At 38.2% G+C, this 20,402-nt stretch overlaps 1 protein-coding gene across 1 annotated transcript in view; it reads right to left on the bottom strand.

The window, feature by feature from the left end:
- Nucleotides 1–1,431: 1,431 nt before the first annotated feature.
- The window catches only part of stard9 (StAR-related lipid transfer (START) domain containing 9), a 58,488-nt gene continuing 39,517 nt past the window's right edge, over nt 1,432–20,402 (bottom strand). The window contains exons 15-32 of the mRNA XM_084392897.1: nt 19,820–19,999; nt 19,129–19,183; nt 18,290–18,415; nt 18,086–18,168; nt 17,318–17,379; nt 16,855–17,027; nt 16,089–16,560; nt 8,281–15,360; nt 6,884–7,084; nt 6,627–6,810; nt 6,380–6,520; nt 6,204–6,297; nt 5,953–6,119; nt 5,768–5,832; nt 5,491–5,693; nt 3,439–3,518; nt 3,189–3,347; nt 1,432–2,759 (exon numbers count right to left, since the gene is read on the bottom strand). Of these exons, the coding sequence (XP_084249023.1) occupies nt 2,658–2,759; nt 3,189–3,347; nt 3,439–3,518; nt 5,491–5,693; nt 5,768–5,832; nt 5,953–6,119; nt 6,204–6,297; nt 6,380–6,520; nt 6,627–6,810; nt 6,884–7,084; nt 8,281–15,360; nt 16,089–16,560; nt 16,855–17,027; nt 17,318–17,379; nt 18,086–18,168; nt 18,290–18,415; nt 19,129–19,183; nt 19,820–19,999 (9,627 nt within the window). The 3' untranslated portion in view covers nt 1,432–2,657. The remainder of the gene's footprint in view (nt 2,760–3,188; nt 3,348–3,438; nt 3,519–5,490; nt 5,694–5,767; nt 5,833–5,952; nt 6,120–6,203; nt 6,298–6,379; nt 6,521–6,626; nt 6,811–6,883; nt 7,085–8,280; nt 15,361–16,088; nt 16,561–16,854; nt 17,028–17,317; nt 17,380–18,085; nt 18,169–18,289; nt 18,416–19,128; nt 19,184–19,819; nt 20,000–20,402) is intronic.

Below are 20,402 nucleotides of genomic sequence, written 5' to 3'. Positions count from 1 at the left end.
TCACAAGCCCAGCATGAATGTAAAACCGCAAAACTGTAGCCTACTACGAATTAATAGACTAGTGCCGATAAGGACATGCTACTTAAATACACTTTCTTTAAGGATTATTTTACATGGTGAACACTTGTTGCTCGTTTGTGCTTTTCTAGTCCTCCTTAAATGTTCTATTAAAAAATAAAAATAAAAAAACTACACTTGAACATTTTATTGTTGAACATTGTCAAACTACACTTGAACATTTTATTTGCTAGGCTAGTAGGCTACTATACAGTTCACTTAGCCTACTGTATCTATAATGTTTAATGACAGAATAGTTAGCACATTTTTGGCCTTTTTTTGGGAAAGGACAGCAGAAAGCGGGGGTAGAGGGGGAATGGCCGGTGAATGACCCAGGCTAGATCCGAACCACAGTTCCCATGTTGTGCTGAATTCTGTGACCCACCAAATTATCTCACCCTAGTAGGCCTGCGCTGTATCGAGCTCATCCGAACTACTCCTAATCCCAATCCCAAATTATCCCAACCATTACTACAGCACCTATGGACACAGAATTCGGCACTATACTGATACGATTAGGCAATCAGTCCTGTAGCCTACTAAATAACTAACAGACATTTTATTGAAAAAGATTACATTATACTTACCTGATCACCTCATTTTCTTTTTTAAATATGTTTTTTTGGTTAGGATTTATGTTGACAGATCACCACCAGAGGTCATCTTCACCCCACTAATGGCCTAAGAAATCATCTTCTGCGTTTATTGCTTCATTCAAGTAACAAGAAGCGAGCACAGTAATTCCAGTAGTCACTAAAAATCCAGAAAGATCTGAGCAACTTAATTTACAGTTATAAAACTTTCAACTGAAAATGAACATATATGCAGATTTTTTTTTTTAATACATTTCGTTTAAAAACATTTAAAAAATATATTGATGTTTTGTTAGGAAATAATATGTGGGTTTCTTACATTTGGATTGTTTTTGAGCAGTCATGAGTTAAAATAAAATAAAAGGAATTTAATGCTGGTAATCCTCAGATTACATGTTCTAATAAATGTAGTAATAACATGGTAGTAACAGTAATATTCAAAACCTTAACATGTTTCCACATTCACTCATTAATGATCATTTATTGATTAGATTAAAAAAAATCAGATTTTGAATGCATTATGAAGGTTTGTAATGACTTCTGATTTCTAAAACCATTAAAGCTTAATTAATATTTTACACACACACTATATATATATATATATATATAAACAACCCATTTTATAGTTCATATGTTAACTACATAAAGTAATTTAAACAAAAAATATATTTTTTTGTTCTCTGATGTGGTTTTAACCTTGCACTCAAGTACTTGTTCAGTGACTTATCTCAAGTGAGATCATTTTAAATACTAAAAAAAAACAGAAACAAGAAACTTGTATAAAAAATGACACATGTATTTAATAAAAATATGTTCTGGTTCATAAATTAAGACATTAAGATTTTGGATGCTCTTGCAAAGAAAAAAGTCATGATGAAGAGACCATTTTAAAACATAAAAACATATAATAATAACATAACATATCAAATGATAAATTATTTTACATTTAGATATAGTAGATTACATATTATAGAAGGCCTTTACAGTATATTAAAACAATGATTATAATAAAAAAAATATCCTTTATTTATAGGGTATACTTTTTGAATGTTTCAGTGGCAACATAATTCTTCAGATCAGCTGTCTATGTTACAAATAAAACCACTGGTCTTGTAACATTCTACAGTGCTCGAGCAAAGGCTCTCTTGATTACCATGTCAAATTGTAATGGCTTGCAAATCCAGATGCGTGTATAATTTATATAGCTGAAGCCACTGTAGAGCATAACTCATATTAAAAATGATTAACATTTGATTGCATTTCATTAAACAAGAAACTTAAAAGAACATTTTGCATACACATTTAAAAAATAAAATGACAATACTGAAAGTATCAATATCAACAATTGCTTTGCAGTCAATAAGTTTTATGACCGTAAATCTATTCTATCTCAGCTGATACAGAACTTGTCATAAATTCTGTGTTAGCAATTACACAGAGAAATTTTGCACAAACAGAAAAACAAAATTATGCTACACCCAACAAATACTCCACAAAAATGACGTGTATGGAAGGCACTGTACTGCATATTACAGAAACAATAAAAAAAAAAACGTCTCTACAGCTGATGAAGTAGCTTAAGACAATGCAATGCATTAAAGGAATACTGTAATACAGTGGATTGTTTAGATATGAATATCCCTTCAATAAGCCAAGCTATGTATAGTGTAATCAATATACAATGATAATTGTGATAAAGTGATAAATATGTACATAAATGAAAACAAAAATAGCTTTGGGTCTTTACATTGATCAAAGTATTACAACCTTTTTTTAGAATAAACAATACTTTGGCACATAGGGGCACCCCAAACATATTCATAATAACAAAAAAAAATAAAGAAAATATTTTAAGTGGCAAGATAAATTTGTTACACAAAATATTCATACCATCAGTGCTATGTGAAAAACAATCAAGTAAAGAGCAAGAACACGAGGTGCAAATCTTAGCAAAAACCTTCAGGCTTTTAGTGTAAGTGCTTGTTGCTACATGTGTAACCTGATTTGTCACAAAGAAAAGAAAGAATCAAGGTCTGCTATGACAGCTGCTTGCTTCCTAGATACTGCGTTCATCAGTCTAGCAGCCAAGGACGGGCTTCCCAAATCTACCTATAGGGAACGATTGACAATTGATTATTTACCATCTCAGGTAACGTCATAGTTAAAGGGATAGTTCACCCAAAAATTTCAGAATTACTCACTCTTTAAGTTGTTCCATACCTGATGAGTTTCTTTCTTCTGCTGAATACAAAAGAAGATATTTTGAAGAATGTTGGTAATCAAACATTGACATTCCCATTGACTTCCATTGTGTGGGGGAAAAAGAAGACTATGGAAGTCAGTGGGGTCCATCAACTGTTTGGTTATTGACATTCTTCAAAATATCTTCTTTTGTGTTCAGCAGAAGAAACAAACTCATACAGGGTTGGAACAACTTGAGAGTGAATAAATGATGACAGAATTTTCATTTTTGGGTGAACTATTTCTTTAAGCAAGCATAATGCTAATGTAAATGCTTACAAGCGTAAACAAGCTTACTTGTAACAAGTAGATGACCGTGACAACCTCTCGACCATTGCGCTGGCTGGGTTGAAGGATCCACGCGCTGGGTAGCATCTCACCACGGATAGTATCCACACTGGGACGTGGCAGTGTCTCCTCAAACACAGACTGCATGGCCAGCACCCACATATCATCCTAAAAAAAAGAAGATGTATCAAAATGAATGTGTGATTAAGGTAAGGTACTTTTGGATAAAGCCATTCACAGAAAAGAGTGTACAGAACACCTGTTTAGATTCTGTACTGAGGCAGCAGAAGTCCCGCGGCTGTTTAAGCTGGCAGTTGGATATGTCCATCAACAAATACACTGATTGGAGAGAAAGACAGAGACAAAGCAATACAATCAGTAAAAGTACAGTTTTGCTTTTGCCTGCATTTGAAGGCAAGTTATAATCGTTACCTCTCTTACCTATTAAGCCTGCTGTTCACTGTACGATTTTTCAATGAGATAATGTAATGAGATTGTGTACAATGTGATCTCAAAGACATAGACAAGACAGATTGTGCAATGTGTACAGTGTTTCATGTCAGACTGTATAATAAATTGTAGCCAAGACATCTAGCCACGATTAGCCAGCATTAGACTAGCCAGCGTTGACGAACCAGTCACACAAACAGCACTGCGACACAGACACAACTCATAGGTATTGTATTGCACACAGGCCGAGCCATTCTGTACTTGTGTTCTCAAGTTGAAGACGACAGTTGAATCTAATCACCACACAGACAAAATTTCACTTTAAGAATGAACAAAGTGGCGTTGGTTTGAAGTTTGGTGTCTGCACAACAGAAAACACTGCAATCCATAGAAAACAATATGTTCGAAATTCATCAGTCCTATTGGTTCTTCAGTGCACACGAGCTGTAGGGGCTGTCACAATGTAAGAGTGTGATTCAAATTTTCAGACTCTGCCAGAACTTCGTCAGCATCTAGATTCATCAACCACATGTCATACTAGGTCAGTGGTATTCAGTTAAAGTTCCAAGAGGTCCAGTCTCTATATTTCCTTCCCAGCGGAGGTCCAGAACTTTTTTGGAACAGTTATACATTTCTATCAGGGCAGCCGTTGTACTTTGTAAAAGACAAAATCCTAAACACTTAAAATAGTCATTAAAGATGAGAATCTTGGGCCCTGAGAGCCAAAGCAGTGATGATTTTTAAGATTTTTACCAATATAAAATATTTTAATATTTTATAAATATTAGAAATATTAAATATTTAGAATAGAAGAATAGAATGAGGCATTTATATAGCGCTTTCATATGTACTACTGTACACCCAAAGCGCAATTTCTCCCAACTGGATATGAATATAAAAAGGTGAGATCAGATGTTTTATCAGGCTATTATTATTATTTTATATTTATTTATTCATTCATTTTTTTACATTTAGACACCTACGTGTATGGCACATAGAAAGCCTTGGGACTGAGAAAACATACTGGGGTCCAGGGTTTACCTTTTAAGAAAAGTATGGACCATTTTTATATTTATCTTAAAGTAATAAACTACTAAAAAACAAACAATGTACATAATCTAATAATCAAAGCTCTCATCATGAGTACAAAACAAAGTTAACTAGTAATTTCAAAGTTTTTTGTCTTCCCTGGCCATCTCTAAATAAATTTCCAAATTAAAACACTGTTTATTATGAAATGCTCTTAATATGCAAATGAATAATGCTAAATGTATGGGGGAAAAAATCATCTAAAGGTGTCACACGTTAACTTGTCACAAACCTGGTTAAGTTAAATGATCGAAGTCATCTGTATGACGGATAAAAATCATTTATACATTCTCATTTTCTGCAGCATATTAGCAAAAGTATATTTTGCTACGCACCATGTTTCTGCTACTGTTAAAATATGTGTCATCTGCAGCTCTTAATGTGGCGCTTTATGTCTTTAGCGGGAGAGAGAAGCAGCACGCACAGAGCAGAAAGGGCTTGAATGAAGCGCATATGGCTCTAGATAAAAATATTAGAGGATGTAGCACCGAAAGGTCATCACATTAAACGACCCTGAGCACTTGTGGTGAGTGCCGCTCCGTTGTTATGACACACTGTTCACTTTAAACTGTAGAACTTGTAAAAAGCAACAGTTGTGTCCCGTGGTCTGAATGGACACTCCAAGATGGAGTCCGGAACCAGTTTGCTAATTGAATACCACTGCACTAGGTGATCAAAGACTCACAAGTTTACCCTAGGACAACAGAAATCCTTTACGATCCCAGAAATTTGTCTCAGATGGCAAAGTCGTACAGTGTACACTGGTATTTACCTAGTTGTGTGCATTCGTCCAGTGGTCGTGTCCAGGCAGATTTAATAGACTCGTGGTAGAGGTGAGTCTTTGAATGATCTCGAACTATACACCACAGACTGGCCAAAGGTCTCTCCAGCTCTACTGCTCCAAGAAACCCATGAGCTGAGGGTCTGGAAGTAGCCTTGTGAAAGACTTGAACACCTCTCTCCACGCCTTGATGCCTGGTGAGAAATGAAACTTGAGGACGAAATCCATGTAAAAGATTTATACATGCACAATATGCATATTAGTGTACCTCCAGCCAGAAGCTGCTTTCCCAGCCAGCAAATTTCTCGCATTACCTCCAGAGGCCAAATATACCTTAAAAAAGACATGTAAGTCCATAAAGTATTTCACATTGAAATGCTCTTGCATATTTTGAAACTTATGCTGTTGCAAATTTTGCATATTTTGATACTTAAGTAAGTTGGAGTAGCATACTTCGGAGATAGCACTGGCAAGAGTGCAGTCTGCGATATCCTGATAAGAAGTTGATATAGACAAGGGAGAGCCAAAGGAGAGAGTGCGTTGTCGAGCACAGGGAGGAGATGATGGAGTGGAGGAGGACTCAGGCTCATATCCAGTGACCGATGTCTCCAGGCTGACATCTAGAGATAATAGTGGATCTGATTAATTAAGTGAATTCGAAGCATAGCCCTTGGGTTTCCAATTGTTTATGGGTTATTGCTCACCCTGGACTGACAGCCATCTACGCTGAGCTTTTGAAGTCTGCAACGGGATCATAGGAGGTCGAGTCCTTGCTTTGAATTCTGAGGCTCCATTTACCTGAGGAATGAGGTGAAGAGCTTGAAAAATAGCTTTCTAAATTAAAATAACACTTAAACACACTATAAGTGTGGTGCCTTACCTGTATTATTGGTGAGGTAATGTCTTTCAGTATGGCAGCATTGCTGCTGTTATACCCTGAAGTGGGCCCTGAGGAAAGACTCAGGTTTGAACCACTACATAAAGTACTGTTACTAATGCGTGTGCGAAACAGCAGGTCATCCTACGTAAGACACAGGGAGAGAAGGAAAGAAAATATGAAACGATTTCTAAATAAGAAAAGGGCAGCAATACTTTATAAGAATTAAGAATGATCAAGTGCCACTGACCTTGACTGCCTGCGAGACAGCTTGCTGCTGTATTCGTCTCTTCTCCTGTTCGGCCCTCTCACGGAGTCGATCTCGTGCACGGGCAATCTCTACTCTTGCCTCCTCGCGGGCTCGGCTGTAGTCACGCAATAGAAGCTCAATATCAGATGGACACTGACCCTCCCGCCTTGGTGGATCAGGAACTCTGGGGAAGAACATCTGTTTTAGTATATAGAATTATAGAATATTATCTTTTGTTTAATGCATTTCCAAGTCACCTGCTGGTTTCGACAATCTCTTGTCTGAGCTGCTGAAGATATTCCTGACGTCTGCTAGGCAGGTCGGAAATTCTTTGAGATTGCTCCTTCTCATAATTTACAGGGATCCGATGCTTACTGGGACTGAGACTCCGAGCACGACGACACATCTGGAGACGGGCTTCTCTCTCTTTTTTCAAACTTTCAATGCTCTTCCTATGCCTTATGACAGAATAGAATTTCATTCATAACAAGCTCTGTAAAACTAAGGGTGCTTTCACACTAGGTTCAGTTGCTCAGTTGGTCCAAACCAGAGTTTGATTGTTCCACTCTCCCCCTGACCCACTGGATTGTGTTCACACTGTATTTTTGTTTTGTTGTGTTGCTAATTAATGACTACACAGGAGGAGATGGCAAAATGCATAGCGTTTGCTCATCTCAGTTTTGTACATTGATTTTAGGGAAAAATAGGGTCTATTGGAGACGTCAAATAGATTTCTTAGGCGCACCAAAAGAACACCATAGACACAGTACAGTCAACATGGGAAAATCTCACTGTAAAACAAGCAGCTGTGCAAAATATGATACACCGGTGATTTGCCAGATGAGAAGTTTATCTATGCATCATCTTTTTACTCTTTTAATTCTTTTCATAACTGTATCCACGGTGCGTCCGACTGATTGCGCTGTATTCCTCCTTTTGATTCTGAACTGAACTCAAGTGGCTCTGAGAATTGGGTAAGAGACAAACATAAATTACTTAATTGGGGAAATTGAGAGATGAAACCATGCTGATGACCTGGGTCTGTGGTGGCGTAGTGAGTATGATGTGTAATTAAACTCGAGTTTCTGTGGGGTGTGGACTGGATCGATTCCATTCATAGAGGGAAAAATCTGGGTCTATTAGAGACGTCCAATAGATTTCTTAGGCGCCGAAAGAACACCACAGACACAGTTTAATCACCATGGGAAAATCTCAGAGTAAAACTGGGAGTTGTGAAAAATATGATGCACCGGTGTTTTGCCAGATGAGAAGTTTATCTATGTATCATATTTTTACTCTTTTAAATCCTTTTACAACTGTATCATCTTTTTATCTCTTCTTATATAAATAAACTTGTCTTGCTTTGATTTTTTTAACCTTTGATTTTGTTTTTCAAAGCATCAACACAGAGAGGTACTTACATCTATCTTCTGCAAATGTATTGCACAAGTTGTAAAAAAAAATAATAATTCACATTCTGCTGGAGTCATTCACATCATCCAAAAAAAACCACATTCTGACATCAGACAAACCCGGGTTCATGCCAAAAGTGCTAGTGTGAAAGCACCCTAAATGTCAACTGTCAAAGATTATAATAAAACTAAAGAAAAACTTTAAAAATACTTAAAATACGTAAATCACAGATATGACAGACCTGTTAAGGAGCTCCTGTTTGTTACAGGCTGAAGATACTTCTTTAGAACCAGACTTGAGGATTTTAAGCAGCGTGTCTGTTTCCCCTTGGCCATAGTGCAGCCTGGCCTCTGTGAGTTCAACAGTCAGCGGATGAGGGCTCAGATCCAGGTGTACAGATGCTAAAACCTGTTCACGTTCTTTCCTCAGCTTCTCAATTTCTTGTGTTCTCCTATCCGCTTTCTCGGATGACTCTGGTCTATAGACAGAACTTGGGCTTTGTGACTCCATTGGCTGCCGGTAACTGGGACTGAGCCTTGTGAAGCGATGCCCAGTTGGTCTGTTTATTTTACTAAGCGTTGATGGTGACTGCTGACTGATGCCAGACCAGTTTGTAAATTTGTTGTGCATGGGCAGATCATCAGGGATCCACTGATATTCTCTAAGCATGGTGGTCTCTGCCAGAGGATTGATGCTGACCAGAACATCTGTGTTGCAATCGCTTGGCACCAGAGACATCACGTCATCTTCCTGCTGTTGCATTGTACTTTGATTCGAATGATCCCAACACTTTATTATATACTCAGATGATCTGTGACTCAACTGGCTTTTCACAGGTGACAAATGAGGCCTTTCTGAAGTTTCCAATTTAGATGGTCTAACTTGAATTGAGGATGATGCAAGTTGGACACCAACGGTACTGCTTGAAGGAGAGAGGGAGATTCTTTGTTGGTGAGAAGGAGAACAGTTAATAGTGGGTTGACTTATTACCCTGTCCTCAACTTCACGGGAGTATTCATTTTGCATACATTTGTTTCGTGGAAAGACGCTATTTGAGTAGACAGATCCATTCAGATTTGGACAACTAAGGTCACTCTGGTTTTCAAAGGTCACAGATGATACTGATGTAGATATTGTTTTTGCATTTTTACTGTGAAGGTTCTCCTGGGCTAGTACAATATTCTCATGTTTAGACATTTTATGACCTTTAAATTGCATGTTGTATACTTTTGAACATTGTTTCTCTGCGATATGTTTTCCCTCAGTTGTCTTATAGTTTATTAAACCATGGGTTGTTTCTATTTGTCTTTGCTGGGTGTATCTTGCAGCCTTCACTGTAAGGATAGGGGAGCATGCACGATCCATGAGCATAATATGTTTATTAAAGCATGTCCTCTGGTCTACATTTCTGTGATAAGTCTGATTATCCTTTTGCTTTATATGTGAGTGTTTCTTATAAGAATGATCTACAGTGTTACCTTCAAAAGCTTCCAAAGTGGAGGAATCCAGATTCGGCACAATAGTCTCTAATGAAAGAACCTTTTGGGGAGGAATCTGAAAATTTTGGCTGTCAGTTCCCTTTGAGCCTTTGGGATGTAAATCGGGCAGGCTTTTAATCCTTTCAAAGGCTTGTTCACTTTCTGCATCACCATCTAGCTGGGACACATTGCAAATATCTGAGCCAATCACTTTGACAATAACATTTACTTCATGGGACGTAGCATTCTTTGACACTGGAGCATTCTCTGTCTGGACCCCAATATCCAATGAAGTTTGTGTACAGCTGTCCATCTTGTGGTTACTGCCAGAATGCACAGTAGAAATCTGGAAACAGTGTTTAGGACAGTCATAGTTTGGTGGCCTTTCCCCTGTTCGCATACACTGTATGTTCCCCAGAAGATCAGAGGTGTTGTGTATCAGGTCAGAGAGATGTTCAGACATGTTCTGTAGACTTGCCCATGTGGTTGGGGCACTATTCCCCGGTTTGGACACTGGTGTCTGGGTGCTGCTTCTTCTGTGACGGCTCTTTCTTTTAAGGTCCTTATTAACCTCAATGGTCTGTGTGCCATGATCACACCTGCTTGGACTCGGATGTTCCTGAGATTCATACTCAGAGGAGTAGACCAGGACTATTTCGTCAACTTGACCTGAACTGTGGCGTAACTCCTCTGAGGCACCACTGTAAGAGTCACATTTCAAAGCAGTTAGGGTCTGCTTATTTGAACAACTAGAGGAATAAGAAGCATCTTTCAGCAGAGGCTCAGAAGTAATTTGATCTCTAGAATATCCATTCCCACTCATTGTGCTAGAGAGCCCTTTATGATTTACATAAGTGCTCAAATGGGAACTGAAAGGTGGGTCCTGAATATTTAGGCCATTGTCTACACTACAGCACCTGGTCATATTCATGTTGGAACTATTGAGTGGAGAGTGTTGGCAGGATATACTAGCAGCACTTCCAAAGACCTGCTTTTTGGGGACTGCTGTTTTCACCCCTATAGCAGTTCTTGTATGAATAAATGGGTTAATATCACTTGAAGCAAAATGCATTGCAGAATCCCTTGTCTGTGTTTGGGTCTTCTCAAATGGATGTGCGTGGTCTTTCACACAAACATCTAAAATATCTTCTGAAGAAGCATTCATCCTGAAAGTAACGTCTTTATCGCCCTTTGAATTAATCATCTCTGTCTTTTGCATTTCTTCAGTGGAACCAAGCTCTTGTTGACATGCAATTGTCTCAATCTCTGCTTCCCCACGTAAGGAAACTCCAAACACAGAGGGTGTAATTCCTGTGTTAGGCTGCTGGGTATATCTCTCTTTTGGTTGTGCTTCTAATGATCTTGGACTAATTCTTGAAGGTAAAGGAATGCTTTCGTTTTGTGGAGGCTTTTCGTGTTTGCCAAGGACATTTTGTCTGCTAGCAAGCAGGTTTGCCTGTGAAGAAGGTTTGGCATGAGAAACATGACTTTTAGATGTGGTACTCTCATCTGAGGATAAATCAGGTGCAGAATCAGTGGATGAACTTGGAGGTGCCATAAAGTGGGCCCTTCTGCATCGCTTTTGTTTTCCTTTCCGTCGATCATCATTGCCATTGCCAACAAAATGTTTTGTAGCATCTGCTGTTGTGCAATTTTCTCCTCTACCTCTGTCTGTAGATTTACATCTGTTATAACATTCCTTTGTATTTTGACTGCAAGGAGTTGGTTTTGTGCTGTGACATACCTCAACAGTTGATGAGGGGTTGGCCACAGATTTATCAGGTTTACAAGTTGACTGGTGATTTTTAGGCATATATGGATCTTGTTTTTCCATTGGTTGGTTACCAAAACTTTGAAACCCTTTGATGTAACTATTGTTATACTGAGATTTAATCACAAAATTCACATCATTACTTTTGCAGATGGACTGATTCTCTGATTGTAGATCCTTGTCAACTTTTTCAATATCACCGGTTTTAAGCACATTGTGCATTTGTGGTCTTTGTGACGTCCGATGGTGTACATCTGAAATTGTAGCATCTTTTATGAAATCTTCAGAGTAACTGTTAGGTATGTGCTCCACGGATCTTACTCTGTCTTTATCACTACTACTACTGATAGTAGTGGTAATGATTTCCAAGGAATGTTTAGAACAATTTTTATCTTGGCTTACAAAACCGGTATATTTTCCAAGGTTTCCTGGAGCAAATTCATAAAACGTTAGCTTGCTTAAAGGCCGGGCTTCAGGAGCAGGGTAATTCTCGTCCACTGCTGAATGGTTATGTTCCATACTTGATGTTGTAAAATTATATGAATGTGTTTTTTTATTTTTTACCTCTGAATTAGGTAACGTTATAGCACTGTCTTCCATGGTTTGCTGACATGTGTTAGCCATATCGGTCTCTTCAGAGAGTAAAGCTGAGACTGTATGTTTTACTGCTGCTTCGGTAGGTAATGACACCTGAGGAATGTGGCATTGACTGGACATTACAGGAGTTGAGATCTTCACAAAACAATTTTCACTCAGTGAACATTTGGTTTCATTCAAAAGTCTTGAATGTCCATGGGTTAGTGGTTTATTATCAAATTTGTGCATTTCCATTGAGGTCGGCACACTTTCATTTTGTTTTGTTTCATTGTTGACAATCTGTGCATTCAGGTATGTGGACTGGTGATCTTTCTGGACTTTATCTAACCCATTTGTCAGCTTAAGAGATGGTGTAGCTTGTGCATACATGCAGGGTGGCTTTTGAACAGGGGTTGAAGCATCAATGTACTTTCTTAGTTGGGTGCATACAGTAATGTTCTCTCTTGATGTATTCAACCCAATAATAGTTTCCTTAACACAAGACAACACTGATTCACTTGAATTTACCCTATCTGTGCTCTGTGCCTCTATAGCACAATATGGTACTGACTCCACGTTTTCGTTAATATATCCACATTTTGGACTTTCTTGTTCTACTTTTCTTTCTGTCTTCCTCACAACAAACTCTTCTGTGCCATTAGAGTTCCTACTCATAGTCAAAGAATGTCTTGATTCTGTTCCATTCTCCAAGTGCACAGTAGTGTTGTCCGTATAATTCTCTGAATTTTTCATACGTGAGAAATGCTGGGAATTACTATTTTCACCATGTCCATCTTGAGTACTTTTGTAATCAAATTCATAGTTGTTTGTCTTGGACTTCTTGTCTTTCTTTGTGTCCAACTCGTGATCTTCACCACAGCCTTCTCTCAGAGACAAATTAAAGTGTTCTTTCACCACCTCTGATATTTTATCATTAATTGCAGAGTTGCTCATTTGAAAATATCTGTTATTGAATGTCTTTCTCTCCAACATCTGAATTGTATCTTTTGTATCCTCTTTACAGCTGTCATTAATGTTTTTAATCTCAGGACTCCTAGAGGATTTCAGGCTATCACAATTTGTTGGTGTCAATCCACAATCGAATGTACTGCTGTCATTTCTAAAAATATTGATGTGATCTTTGCTGATTAAATCCTTGTGAGCATCACTGGTTGGTGATGCACTTTCCATTTCCTCCTCTTTAAGCTCTTGATCAGAGTTTTCCATCTTAGCGAGCACATTTTCCAAAACAGATACATTTTTTACTGATTCTCTGTTGATAGTTGAACAAATAGACTGTTCCTGATCCATATTTAAGAGTGTTGTCTCAATGTCTGAAACATCATCATTTTTCTTTGATAGCTTCATATTTCCCACAAAGTCTTTCATTTTACATGTTCCAGTGACTGACTCATTCCCCAACTGGACACAAAAGCGTTTACCATCTCTGCCAAAACTATTAACTTCTTCATCATGCTTTTCTGATTGTTCGATTGTCAAGGCATAATTGTTGGTATCTTTTATACAAGCAATTTCAGAGCACTGTTTTGTGTAGAAACAATTATTTTCTTCATCATCCGTGGTTTTGCCATGGTCATTGCTTGCATTGATGAGTGGTTCATATAGAATCGGTGTTGCTTTTGAGTTCTTTACTTCTGGATCTCCTGCATTGTTGTATGTTGAAACCTGATAACCAATTGTTAGGTTTAAGTTTGACTTCAGAGAAGAATCCTCAGGGTACATTGGATACGATGATGGGTTCTCCTCACTAATATGTGAATCTTTCCTACTCAAGTCAACTGGGAAGCACTTTAAAATTCTAGTATCTGTTGAGATGTCACCATCTTTGGAACAAGAGTTAGTCACCAATGCTTCAGTCACAATGGGATTCAGTGGTTCATATTCAGTGGTTAGTTTATTTGTGTATGCTACCCCATCTGGATTGATATCTGTAGAATCACACACTGTGTGAGTTATACATGGTTCTGCATTGGTAATCAGCTCCTTAAAATCCATCTCCTGCCCTAAAACTATAAAACTAGAATAACTCTCATTGTTGCTATCAAACAACAAGGTATTCTCAAAGGACGTGTCATTTTGCTCTTCAAGTGTTGCATTTTCATCCTGAGTGGAGTCAGAGCGAGGTGAGCTCTGGCTTTCTGAGACATTCATGTTGTCTGACAGATCCAGACTAGTAGAGCCTTGGCATTTACTGCTCTGTGTGTGTGGATCCTGTTTGAGCAAGTGTCCTGAAGCCCTGATGGTTCTGGGACTGTCTGCTGCATCAATGGATGACCAAGCATCAGTAAGAACAAGAGGATTCTCTGTTTCTCTGATATTGGCACCACTACAGGGTCTAGATTCAGACACTTGACAAGACCCTTGGCCATTCGTCGGTTTCAACTTTTGACTACCATTAAGGCTCCAGAAAACCTCTGCAGGTACATCTTTGGATATTTTCATCTCCTCTTTATTGCCGATTGACTGAGAGCTGAATGATGCCGACAATGTATGGGAGGTTAAGTGGCTTGGAACTTTTTTAAACCTGAGCACTGGTCTGACAGTTACATGCTTTCCACTTCTCTCCATAACAAGTGAATCATGAGACATCCGACTGTCTTCACTCTCAGCTTCACTGGAATCATATTCCTCTTGCTGAAGCTGCTCAGACAGAGCTGTAGCATAAGCTGATGACAGCGAATCCAATGAGAAAATACTATCACAATCTGAAGAACCATTGGGATCCTCCCCACCACCTTGTTTCATCCACCCAGCTGCTTCTTTTTGCACTGCAACACATTGCTTGGTACTCATCAGAGCTTCTGCACTATGCCAGTGCCTTGGCTGCTTATTTTTTAGTGAGCTAAGCTGCTCCAAACTTTCATAAGACATTGTTGATTTGATAGGGCACTGTTCCTGTTTTTTCTCTAGGTCTTTCACAGACTTATTTTTGTTTGACTTCTCATTAAATTGACATATCACTTGGTTAACAGATTTCACACTTCTATGTCCCCTCGAGCCTGATGGTGGCTTGCGGAAAACTTTTGCCAAGGCAGTCCTGAACCCAGAACCAACAGAGTGTGAAAAAACCTTGCGGATGGTCTCTAAACTTTTATTCCCACCTTGAGATAGACTCTTTGTTCCCTTAACAGTAGTTTTCTGTTTTATTATAGGCAATACTTTTCTAGTGCCTTTGGTGTTTGAATCCAGACAGTGCTTGTCTTGGTCACTTGTGCTTTTCTTGACTAACAACCTTGAGGAAGCAGTTTTTGCCTTTTTCGCTTGAGGTGAATTTGCATCTTTTAAGGGGCTTTTGAAGCTGTCTGAGAAACTGGCCCAACTTGAGGATACTTGGTCATATCTTGAGGGCATTGTGTTTGAACGCCTTCTGATCTTTTGATCTTGGAGACATTCATCAGATTCCCATTTAGTGGGACAAGCTAAGCCAGTTTGAGATGCCGTACACTCAGAAGATCTATTCCTTTTAAGGAATTGGCTGTTTGGAGAAAAAGGAAAATAGATTTTTTAAGTAAAAACAAAATATACTGTTCTTGGTGTAATGATAGTGATTCATATAAATATAACTTTGCTCATTCAAATTGACTACTTCCTTCTTTTGACCAGGTAAATAAAAAAAACTTTTTTTTGTTGTTGCCTACTTCACAACATACTCACATGAATTTGTTCTTCAGCTCATTCTAATATTAATACATTTATTATATAAACAAGTGAGGTATTATAAGCAATCGTGTGCACAAGGTTAGTAATTTGCATAAAGTTTGCATGCTCAAACCATCTCCATATAAGTACTTTCCACACAAGCTTTCCTTTAGAGCCTTTCTTCATTCTCAGCAAACATAAGATGCTCTCTAAAGATGCATTCTGGCCTGAGAGCATTGGCAGCAAGATCCTAAAGAAATGCTGATCCTCAAAATCAGTTCAAACACAATAAAACCTTTTATACAGACCCAGGTTACGAGCCTCTTATTAGCCATCTCTAGATGTGCGTATCTGAGATTTTATTCAGAGGAACCTCGCAGCTTGGGCTATAATGCCCCTGAGAGTATTTGGGTTATTGTGTACATGTGGTTTCTGTTGTGAAAGTTATAGATTAATCATGTTTGTTTTGTGAAAACGTTCGAATGCAGATTTCACACAAATTTGTGCGTATGCACGGTTAGTGAATGAGACCAAATGTTAATTATCCACCTGGTTTACACCTACCTAAAAATGGGAGTGTGCTGGGGATACAATCGAGACAGCAGATCAGCAGAAAAGGAATGCCTTCGTAAAGTCACTGGACGTCCCCTGAACTTTGAGGAGCACCCCAGTTCTGGAGACAAGGCTTCATCGCCTCCTTGTAGAAGTTCATTTTCCATCCTCTGCAGCTCTCGCTTAGCCTCCAACAGATGGCGCTTTCGTGCAATCTTCTCCAATTGGTAATGTAACCTTTTGCGGCGCACACGGTTCTCAGCTCTGCGCAATGCATGATGTTTCAGCAGTTCCTCCTGCACCACCCTTTTTCTGTCACCCATTAAGAGTGACGGTGGGACTGTTTCAGCACTGCCTTCTTTCTCAGTCCCATGACTTGATAAACCAATAGGAAGTAGGAGATCTGTCTGAACCCCTGACTCAAGTGTTCCCTGTTCCCTGTGGGCTGCAAGCCGTTGCTTTTCTTGCAAGATCCACCGCTTGACTTTAGATGCAAAAGAAACCAGAGTTTAGAGAAGCACAAGGCTTTACAATTGAAACAACAATTTGAAAGGACAATTTCTTAGTTACTGTCATGTATTCAAGGTTCATTTGCTTTAATATTTGACTAGGGTGAAAGGTTTTAATCCATTACTTAAAAGCCTATGTTTTAAGTTCTTGAGGAACATTGTTCTGAAGAACATAATATAAAAATAGCAGTAAACTCTCTTATAATAAAAGTGCAATTCAGCATTTAATCCAGCATTTAAGCACAACTCAGTGTGTTTTCTGTACTCACTCTCAGTATACTGCTGTCGGAGACATGCCTGCTCTCTTTCCAGATCTCTTTCCGCTCTTTTCTGTTCCATCTGAATCTCCTCTCCTAGACACTCTATGTACCACTGCTGCTCCTCTAGTCGATGTCTGGGTGCTGTCCCATTGCCGCTCTCATTAACACTTGCTTCAGCAACCCTGAGCACACAACAAACGCAAACTCTATGGATGATGCACTAGTCAACCAGAAAATGACAGATGGTGCTGAAAAATCAGAGACCTTTTAACACAAGTCTAATTTACTTCCATTGTTCATTTCTTTTGTTTTCGACATACTCCCTGTAGTAACCAAGCAACACCATGACAACTCTATAAACAATATTTTCTCCAGAGGGCTCATTACCAGAAGAACATTTAGAAACATCATGAACTTGTACGACATATAGTTCGAAAATTTACTGCTTTTGAATGAAAAAAATCATATTTACCTGGTGTCAGAATTGGGTAGGCTGAGCTCTGTAGAGCTGTAGACCAAACCTCCTTCACTGGTCTGCAAAGACCAACATTTTACATTATATCCATTAATTGCATTACATAAAAAATAATGCCATTAGACATTTAATTAACCTCATGAGTTAATTAATTAATTGTATGTTAACTTTGAAAGCTCTAAAAAAATACATTTAATACCTCAATAAATCAGATTTTTCTCAACAGATTTGGATCAGAGACATTATTTTTCAGAAGGTTTCTACCTTGGTTAGGGATTTAGATTTAAGAAATACAATTACTCTTTATTACAAATACAGTGCACAAGCACAAATCACACTAATATCTCTAGGAATGTAACTTAAAGTTCTTAAAAGTCTCCCTTTAAAATTGCCCACTATTTAAGTAAATAAGGCTGACTGAGTAATAAATTAAAAGATGACCTACAAAATATGCTAATAAACTATAACATAATAAACTATGCTAAAAAAAAAAAGCCTACAAACAAGTAATATTATTTTTTTAGGACCACTGACTAAAAACCTGAAGGTATAGTTCACCCAAAAATGAAAATTCAGTCATCATATACTCAAGTCATTCCAAACCCAAAAGGAATATTTTTTTATTAGACTAGTTAGAAGATATTTTTCATTTTTGTACATAATATTTCACATTAAAAAGTACAAAAGACATTGTTAAAATATTCCAGCCCTCGTATCTCAAAGTAATTTTCAGTGGATATACGCATTACAAAGCATGGACTATACCAGTCTCCTCTCCCTCAGAACAGCCGCCTCTGCAGGATGGTTGAACCTAAACTTATGGAGTCCTCCTAAGGTAATCACTGCACCTTAAGTGAAATAGAGATACACAATAATACATCAGGATAATCAAAATATGTCATGTAAACACATTATTTTGTTTGTACATGAAATAGGTATGAAGGGTAATTTTCTGCACATTGCATTTACCTTGTGCAAGTCTGCAGGTCTCCGTGATTTCTCTGTCATTGACCATGCAGATGTTCCCTGAGACTGGCTTCAGAGTCACCACCCCGCTCTTATTTCCGATCTCACAGGAGGAACCTTCTGGCAAGACTGAGGGTTTGAAGTGCAAGTTAATCACTGCTGTCCACTTCAAACTATTATATTGCCATACAGGTCTTCAGACTGGTATCAACACATGTCAAATCTTAACACATTACACTACAATTGCGATGTGGCAAAATATGCGTCTCTGACCACCTCTGAAAGTGGTTTGAGTGACAGGATCACAAGACGCAAGCCTAAATAACGTAGGCTATAGACAATCTACATCAGTTTCATGACTTCAACATAACCATTACTAAGCTTCTGACCACTTTTTGTTCCCTGAAAGTTTAAGATAGAATAATTGCAAGAGCATGATTATAAACACAATGAGGCTGTGAAAGTGGACTCGTCAGTAGATGAGTTTCATAATGTTTGTTCATAATGACGTTTTATGCCCCCGACAACCTCAGTAGTCCAATTTAGCCACTTGCTAGCCACCACCTTTTAAAGAGGAGTAAAAGCTTCTTTTTTTTTAAATCACAAGGGGTATTACTGATGTAGTTTATGTCTTAGAATAAAACATACAAATATTTTGAGTTTGTGTTACTGTAACCACAGACCTGAATTCAGGCATTTAACCAAAAACCCCATTCAAAAAACCTATTGATTTCTTTTTATAGGTCATTCCATACAAAATTGCATCAACTCTATTTAGCACAGTTAGCACCAGATGTAAACGGACCATAGTACTTAAAGATGTTGAGATGAATATCAGATACCTATGTGAGGCTCTTCCAGATTGCCGCCTTGAGGCCCAATTCTTGTCACCCCTTCCTATAGCACCAAAATGAAACAAACATTAAAAGGAGTCAATGTGAGCATTTAGTGCATGGCCAGAATGAAACCTTTTCTTCCATTTCATAATTTTTGTTTCTTTCACACCTCAAAGCCTAGCACAGGATTTGTCTACTGTTTATAAAGGATAAAAAGCCTGCTTATATAAGCCTGGTTCCAAGGGCGCACAATCATTCCCAGGTGGTTTTAACTTTTAAAGCAGGGAAACTGCTGAAATTGCAGTCTTGAGTTTTTTTTACAGGCTATCAGGACTAACCTCTTCGCACAGCTTTACATACACCACTGAGTAACTCACTAAAATGTTCCAGCACAAATCACACAAAAGTACGAAAGAAGGAAAGTGAAAAGGGAGAGGGTGAATATCTGGACCACATGACCATAGCTCTGGGCTGTTTTACCTTCCAGTGAGAAGAATCTCAAGAGTTTTGCACACAGAACAAGAAAAGAAAAGACAGAAGAGAAATAAAGGTGAAGGGAGAATCTATTGGAGGGAAAAGAGAAAGAATCATTGGTTAATGACCCAAAAGAGCAAAGGATTTTGTAGAGCAAAGACTATCTGAAGGCAATATGGATGTTACAGGAAAAAGCAATGTATAACTAGCTGAATAATTCTACCCGAAGGTGGTAGATAGTGACGCCTGTGCTGAGGACGTCTGGCTCTAGAGCGATGAGGTGGGGCAGAAGCGAGCGGATAAGAACTCCTGCCCTGTCCTGGTTAATGTCCACACTGTAGCGCTCCAACAGAGCTCGCTTGTCACGCCAACTGTCAGACCAGTCTTTAGTCAGCTGCTCCACCTGCAGAGGAAACATGAGCGACTGTGAAAAAAGCAAGTGAAAAGACAACTGGAAAACACACACGTGCGCACACACACAAAAAACGACACAAGTGAATGATCCTAGGAAGACAGTAACATGAGAAGTGTTACAGAACAGTTACAGAATTCCTTATAATAGTACAATACTGTTCAAAAGTCTGGAGTCAGATTTTAATTTTTTGTTTAGAAATAAATACCTTTATATAAAAAGACTTTTATAATGTTACAAAAGATTTCTCTTTCAAATAAATGCTGTTCTTTTGAAATTTCTTTTCATCATAGAATCCTGAAAAATATATATCACAGTTTTCACAGAAATATTAAGCAGCACAACTGTTTTCAACATTGATAATTATAAGAAATGTTTCTTGAGCAGCAAATCA

The sequence above is a fragment of the Rutilus rutilus genome (assembly GCF_951802725.1).
Source record: "Rutilus rutilus genome assembly, chromosome: 21".
In the NCBI taxonomy this organism is placed as follows: domain Eukaryota; kingdom Metazoa; phylum Chordata; class Actinopteri; order Cypriniformes; family Leuciscidae; genus Rutilus; species Rutilus rutilus.
This window is presented reverse-complemented; position numbering and strand designations above follow the sequence as displayed.